The sequence below is a fragment of the Silene latifolia genome, chromosome 11, assembly GCF_048544455.1.
Source record: "Silene latifolia isolate original U9 population chromosome 11, ASM4854445v1, whole genome shotgun sequence".
Taxonomy (NCBI): domain Eukaryota; kingdom Viridiplantae; phylum Streptophyta; class Magnoliopsida; order Caryophyllales; family Caryophyllaceae; genus Silene; species Silene latifolia.
In genome coordinates this window covers 148,024,583-148,032,464 of record NC_133536.1, presented here as the reverse complement: position 1 = coordinate 148,032,464, position 7,882 = coordinate 148,024,583, and the positions used below count along the sequence as shown (strand labels likewise).

General features: G+C 36.2%; 1 protein-coding gene across 2 annotated transcripts; it reads right to left on the bottom strand.

Annotated features, from left to right (window-relative positions):
• Positions 1-4,080: 4,080 nt before the first annotated feature.
• Positions 4,081-7,882, bottom strand: LOC141611956 (chalcone--flavanone isomerase-like). 2 transcript variants are annotated; one of them, XM_074430617.1, is made up of 4 exons: positions 7,326-7,882; positions 6,334-6,498; positions 5,480-5,703; positions 4,081-4,471 (listed from the first exon to the last, which is right to left on the bottom strand). In XM_074430617.1, the coding sequence occupies exons 1-4, from the start codon at positions 7,432-7,434 to the stop codon at positions 4,310-4,312; spliced, it is 660 nt and encodes a 219-aa protein (XP_074286718.1). In that variant the 5' UTR covers positions 7,435-7,882; the 3' UTR covers positions 4,081-4,309. The 2 variants fall into 2 exon arrangements, with proteins under 2 accessions (XP_074286718.1, XP_074286719.1); XM_074430618.1 differs by lacking the exon at positions 7,326-7,882 and adding an exon at positions 6,706-6,811.

The following is a 7,882-nucleotide window of genomic DNA, read 5'->3' as shown; positions in this document are numbered from 1 at the left end:
CATGCTGTTTTCGGTGTGGGACTCAAGCTGGAACTCACAAGCATCTATTTCAGGATTGCTCCTATACTAAGCTCTGCTATATGAAGTTATTTAATTAGCTGCAGATTCAGGTTAATGGCCATGTTACTGCTGATAACATGCTTGATAGACTTATACTTCCATCATGATAAAAGATAGAACAGTAAAGGTGTTTAGAGAGAATATTTGTGAGAATGAATTGTATTGAATGAATGTAATCGTTGTCTTACATTGATGTATTAACTTTCCTTATATAGTGAGATATACAACTATCAACTAGACTATAGGTTGGTTTGTAACTAACTTGTAACAACCTTTGTAACAGATTCTTTATTTCTAACTAACTCTATGAATATTATTTCCAATACCCCCCCCCCCCCCCCCTCAAGTTGGAGGTTGTATGAAACAAACCCAACTTGGATTGTAAGGAATGATGTTGGGGTCCTGAGAGAGCTTTGGTGAACAAATCAGCAAGCTGGTCCTTTGTAGGAAGATAGGAGAGACTGATCAATCCTTGTGCTAGTTTTTCCCGGACAAAGTGACAGTCCAAATCTATATGTTTGGTCCTTTCGTGAAAAACTGGGTTCTTGGCAATGTGAATAGCTGCCTGGCTATCACATTTGATAGGAATGGAAGTGATGTTTGGAACCTCTAGTTCATATAAGAGTCTACTAAGCCATGATAACTCTGCTGTAATCCTCCTGAGAGATCTATATTCAGCTTCTGCTGAGGAGAGAGACACGGTTTGTTGTTTCTTGGATTTCCAAGATATCAAACTGCTGCCCATAAAAACCACAAAACCACTGACATACCTCCTCGTTTCTGGACATGATGCCCAATCAGCATCACAGAAGCCAGCTAGAGTAAACGTGGGTCTGTTGTTGAGGAGAATCCCTTGAGATGGGTCCTTAGATATGTACTGTAGAACATGGAGTGCAGCTTTCCAATGTGCTTCTCGAGGAAAAGCCATAAACTGACTGAGCAACTGTATTGCAAAGGCAATATCAGGTCTTGTGTGAGTTAGGAAATTAAGTTTTCCTACTAGCTTCATGTATGTCGTAGGACTATCAATCAGATTACCAGAATCAGTAGTAAGCTTAATTGTTGGATCCAGTGGAGAAGTGACAGGTTTGCAATTCTGGCAATCAAACTCTTTTAATAGTTCAGAGGCATACTTCTTTTGTGTGACTGCAATACCAGTAGGTAGATGAAGAAACTCTAAACCCAGAAAATAATTGAGCTTGCCTAGGTCCTTGATCTTGAATGAATCATTTAAAAAGGTCTTTAAAATTCTTCTCTCTTCAGTGTTGTCTCCTACAACCAGAATGTCATCCACATATATAGCTAGAAACACAACTTTGTTATCAGTCTTTTTGGAAAATAATGAATAATCATTGAGTGACTGCTGGTAACCTCTTGATCTCAAAGCTTGGCAGAGTTTGACATTCCATTGTCTAGAAGCCTGTTTAAGGCCATATAAACTCTTTTGTAATTTGCAAGCCATGTTTTTACTCTTTACTTTCAAACCCTGAGGTATTTTCATGTAGACTTCTTCATTTAAATCACCATGTAGAAATGCATTGTTGACGTCTAGTTGTGTCATTGACCATCCTTTCTTGACTGCTACTGCAACCAGACTTCTGATAGTTGTCATTTTGACAACAGAGGAGAAGGTCTCTGTATAATCAATACCTTCTCTTTGTGTATAACCCTTAACTACTAAGCGTGCCTTGTATCGTTCTATACTTCTATCTGCTTTATGCTTGACCCTGAACACCCACTTGCTTGCAATTGCATTCTTTCCTTCAGGTAGAGGGACAACAGACCAGGTGTTGTTGAGCTCTAATGCTTGAAACTCTGCTGCAATAGCATCCTGCCACTCAGGAAAAAGGGATGCCTCTGCATAGCTCTTGGGCTCTTGAACTGGAATAGTTGGAACAACACCTGTACTGTGGGAGGCAGCAGAAAAACAAGCAGATACAGGCATACTATTGTTCTCACATAGTGAGGTTAGAGTGTGACAGCAGTAATCTGTCTGTGTTACAAAATTGCAATGTTTAGGAGGAAGATTACAAACATAGTGTTGTAAATAAGAGGGAATTTTGGATTGTCTGGTTGAACATCTAGTGTTATTAGGTTGTTGGTGGGTGGAAGTGACAAGATCAGGTGTTGTAGAAACTGTGGGAGTAGGTGGTACAGATGTAGAAGGAGTAATAGAGGGCAATGTTTGAGAATCAGCAACATCATTTATGGAGACAGGTATGAAATTTTTAGATGATTCTTGAACATAAGGGAAAACATTTTCATGAAAAATGACATCTCTGGAATCCAAAATAGCATAAGTGTCAAGGTTAAGCAATTTATAAGCCTTTTTGCCAAAAGGATACCCTAAAAAAACACATTTAAAAGCCCTAGGTGAGAATTTATCCCTACCAGGTTTAGGTGTGGTGGCATAGGCTAGGCAACCAAAAGCCTTCATATGACTGATATCAGGGGCCCTGCCAAAAAGTAGCTGAAAAGGAGAAAATTTTTGCAAATACTTTGTAGGTAACCTGTTGATTATGTAAGTTGCTGTCAAGATACACTCACCCCAATATTTAGTTGGTAAATTTGATTGAAATTTTAGTGCACGAGCAGTTTCTAGCAGATATTTATGTTTCCTCTCTACCACACCATTTTGTTGTGGTGTGTGAAAACAAGATGTTTGGTGTATAATACCATTGTCAAGTAAATACTTAGATGTCTCATTACTCTTGCCAAGTTCAAATGCATTATCAGATCTGATGATTTTTACTTTCTTCCCAAATTGTGTTTCAACCATTTTAAAAAAACTTCGGAAAATGCACGCGGTGCCCTTGAACTTTGATGTTTTGCCCGAAATATCCAATTTTTTTATCCGGAAAATTTTGAGAGGCTATAACTCATGTTTACGAGCTCAGAAAGTGACGATTTTTTTTTTCAAATTGATTATCTTTTCGAGAACTATGACTTGAAAAAAAAAATTGTCGCGTTTGGAATTCGTGACAAAGAGAGATGGTCACTCAAAGTTTGTTCGATAAATAAAACTTTGACGTACAAAAACTCCTAGCTACGGGATCCAAATACGACAAATTTGTTTTCCAAATCGTAGTTCTCGGAAAGATAATCGATTTGAAAAAAAAAATTATCACTTTCTGAACTCGTAGACACGGGTTATAGCCTCTTTAAGTTTTCCGGAACAAAAAATTGGGTATTTCGGGCAAAAATCGAAAGTTCAAGGGCACCGCGTGCATTTTCCCAAAAAACTTTTAATCATGGGAAAGACATTACTTTTGCTTGACAGTAAATGAGTCCAAGTACACCTAGAAAAGTCAGACTTATACTTCCATCATGATAAAAGATAGAACACTAAAGATGTTTAGAGAGAATATTTGTGAGAATGAATTGTATTGAATGAATGTAATCGTTGTCTTACATTGATGTATTAGCTTTCCTTATATAGTGAGATATACAACTATCAACTAGACTATAGGTTGGTTTGTAACTAACTTGTAACAACCTTTGTAAGAGATTCTTTATTTCTAACTAACTCTATGAATATTATTTCCAATAATGCTCAGGGTGAGGAAGTTTTCTGGGTTCATCAGACTGCTTATAAACTCATTGGTTGCTGCTGTACAATATCATGTATGGCACAATAGGAATATTTGTAGCCACGAAGGGTATCTTATGCATCCTGCTACTCCTATCTCACAAATTGAGGCTGGCTGCAAAATGAGCCTTATAGGTATTGTCACTGACATCCTTAGAAGGGGGGAAATTGAATGGTGCAATCAGCGTGGGTTAATGTAACTCAGCTAGCTTTTTTTAGGAGCCCAAAATGGTATTTCAATGTTTTGATGTAATGGCTGTATTGATTGTATTCTCCGTGTCAGTTAGGGATCTGGGAAGCAAAACAGAAATGGTTGTACTAGTAATTGAGGCCTATTTGGGCTTGTTTTAATACTTACATTTCCACCAAAAAAAAAAAAAAAGTATCCTTGCTCTACAATTATCGTGTCAGAAAAACGAAAGCGATAAGAGTAAGAGTAAATTTTCACATGTGATAAATCAAAACTGTCTAACTTCATAAAAACACTGATAGATAAAGAACATTAAGAAATAAGAACTCTAATACAGTGCATTATTTTTCATATGCTCCTCTAAATCTCTTATTCTAACGATAGAAACACATAGTATCAACTTACCGATCCCAACATTTATATCATTTTCAACTTCCAAGTTTTAGTTAATATTCATGCATGCTACTACCTTATTTCAAGAGTTCAGAAAGTCGAGCTGCCAAAGTTTGCCTAGCTCCAGGACACACACCATTTTCACCAATGATGGAATTCAGTATCTCTTCTGGGAAGGTCTTGTTCTGTATCACAACATTTCCATCCTTCGGAATACTGCTGTGCTCCGAAAAAGCAATCTGTGTTTATGTATAGACATACCATAGAAAGTGAAGACTGGAAGATTAGTGTCATATAGTATGAATTGCGCATCAGTCACCCAAGTCAGTAACTTTATGTCAAATAGTCTTACTCTGACTTTAGCCATGTATATTCAACATCTCCTATGTTAGAAAATGCGTGAATTTCAATATCCTATTTTAAGAAAAATTACCAAGGAAACAGGATGACTTGCATAGTTGCATTACACTTGTGCCTGAATTAAAAATATCTGCGTTGATATCCATCTGATATCCAAATTCTGAATCCCCAATAAATAGCTGAACTTGAATACATTAAAACTGATTGTGACTTAACCGGTTACTGAATTACAAGATTCTTATTTTATCATAGAAACACTCCTACTTTCGGAGTTTTAAAGATGCTTTGAATTATTACGTTCATAATGAAAGATATAATGAATGTTAAGCTGGTAATGACCCAACTCATTCCGCACCTGTCCCAAAATAGCATAACCCGATGAAAGTGACTAAACCAAAAGAAAACTAAACTGAAACGCATTGAAATCAGAACTAAGGTTAACCCGAATGACATTGATCTCTTTTAAAATGATCCGAACCTAAACTCAATGACCCGTTTACCAGCTGCTAGTTCTCGTCTACACGTCCCAACAATTTTTACAAAAGATGGTTAGTGTCATCTAGTGTCATTCATTCAAGACGTGAGTTTGTCAGGTCGTCGTAACATCATTGGATAAAATTGAAGTCCTGTAAAATAATTTCTCATTTTCGTTATGTTAGGCAAAGTTACCATGAGAGTCAGGATCAGCTGCGCCCAAGTTTGTCATTCACTAGCTACTCAGGATTGGGAAGTTAAAATAAGACTGTCCAACTGTTACTTTATAGTGGGGTAAATCTTCATTTCATAGACTCGTAGCTTACACAAATTAACCCATAAAGCCACCGTAAAATTAAACTTTCAAAATCAATAGATAGACAAGGGGTTCTCTTGAAGGCAAAAGTACTAACCGTGAACTTTCCGGTGGGTGACTGGGTAAAAAGAATAGACTGGGCAGGTGAAAATTTCTTGTCAGCAAAGGCCTGCAAGTAAATCTGAATAGCCTTGGATTCTTGATCAGTGTAAATTCCCAAGGATTCCCAGCGTTGAACAAAAATCTTTGCCATGTTAACTGAATACTGCTCTCCTGTTAGTGGCTGAATCATGGTCACTTGAGTGAATTTCTCGAATGGACCTACCAAATTAGTCACAAATCACATATCAAACTATCCAGCTATTAAAGTATCCACTCGATGAACACTAATTTCTTGAGGCTGACTTCAGTCCTTATACTATAGAAACTATAACTAAGTAAATTTATAAATCTGTCTCTCTTATATGGAAAAACAAATTACATGAGAAGTTAGTAATTTTCGAAGAAGGAAGGGACAGAATGGTGACTTAAATAGTTGAAGAGGCCTCGCATTCAATTCGTGAGTTTTATTAAACCAAAACTTCTTGCATAGTTGTTAATACCCTTGTAGCTCCAATAACTCTACCGACGGATGCATGCATGTACTATTGGAGCGCTTTAATAGTTCTTCCGTGTCTTGTTAAAGGATGGTGACCGGTTTCTACTTTCTATTGTTGTATAGGAAAAATCAGCATTGTTTTGAGGAAGAAGTTGCTGTATCATGTTTGGACAAAAAAAAAAAACAGAAACATTCCATATGCTCTCTCCAGGACAGCATGCAAGTTAAGGATGAGTTATAACAACAGAAAATGTAAGATGAATCTGTTTTGATAAAACAATGCAGGTTAAAAGACTTAAGTGTAAAACTATTGTTATGAGTAAAATGCGGTAGAAATTGTTAGAAATGGTTACCTGTAATGAGATCTCGGAAAAACTCTACAGAGTTGGCAAGCTCAGTAGCGGACTTGCCCTTCCACTTGGGGGTTAACGCCTGAATAGCAGCATCCTCCTCCAAATAAATGCCTATTGCGGTGTACTTGACGTACCTTCCTTCTATATCCGATCTACCCCTCTCCCCTGTCATGATTTCAACAAGGAAAATGTATGTCTCATCTTAGGTACCGGCAATGTAGCATGTCAGTTAAGGACTCTATGCCATTACATGCATATATAACAACGGAAAATAATTAAGAAAATGCTAAATATATAATACGCAACTGTCAATGCATGTATATGTAGGCAATGGTATCATAAATCCTAAGAAACAAAAATTAAGATCTACACCTTTTTGGTACACATGTAAAAGTTGAGCTAGAAAGTAAAGAGATAAGTTGAGATGCATGAAAGGGGTAATACTGAAACTTGGTACCATCATTCTTATAACAATTTCCACCAAAATGAGATGAGTAAATCCCCTTAAACTAAAAGAATAAGAGATTCTCAAGTTTTCCCGCCTAAATGAGTTGCTCTATATTGGGCTTTGGGCTTCATTATATCCTATCTTTGGTAGGTCATAAATACTTGATTTATTTCATACAATAAATAATTCTATGACATTTAATAAAAAGGGGATAATATTTTTTCAACTTGCATTCCCCTTTTTATTTACTACTAAGAGAATAAAATATTTCAATAGTTTATAAATTGAAATCATTAGTTTTGTGATGAAAAATTTCATTAAAATATACATTTCATGAATTTACTTAATTCTTTTAATTAATTTTCCATTTCAATTTTTATCCTCATATTAAAATATGAAAAATTAATAATACGTCAATTTTAAATCTTAAATAATACATTATAAAGTAAGTAAAAGATCTATGAATACCGCGCATGTATGCGCGGGATCCATACTAGTAAAGGAAATAAAGAAAAAAGGAAATACGGAGTAATAAACTAACTACCTGCGCCAGCAAGGAAGAAGGTGTTGTGGGAACCAGGAGGGGTGTTGAGCATGGGAGGGAAGACGTAATCTTCCACCTGAATTTGTGTCACCCTCTGTGATTCACCCATTCTTGGGGACAAAATTACAGCAAATGTATGTTGAAATGGGAGCTACTTTATTTATAATTGAATTGAATTCAAGTGCTAACTGCAACTACCCCAATTAAATTAAAATCAGTACATGGCTAACCAACAAAGGACAGTTGCTGGATTTTATTTGTTTCTAAGCTTCGGGAGTTGGGGTAGGCGTACCTCTAATTAATGACAGTTACAGACCTCCATTTTAATACACAAATTCTCATTTCAATTCAAAAACACCTTTGGGGGATGCTTTGGTACGCTGTACTAATAATAATTTAGATTACGCATTTACACAGATTTGCGAGATTACTGCTCTCTCATTTATACTGATTATATGTATTTTACTAAAAAAAGAAAATTGAAATGGAGTGAGTATTTGATTATGAAAGTTGTTCAGAAGGAGTTAAACAAGTTGTTGCCATTTATAGATTTGCCA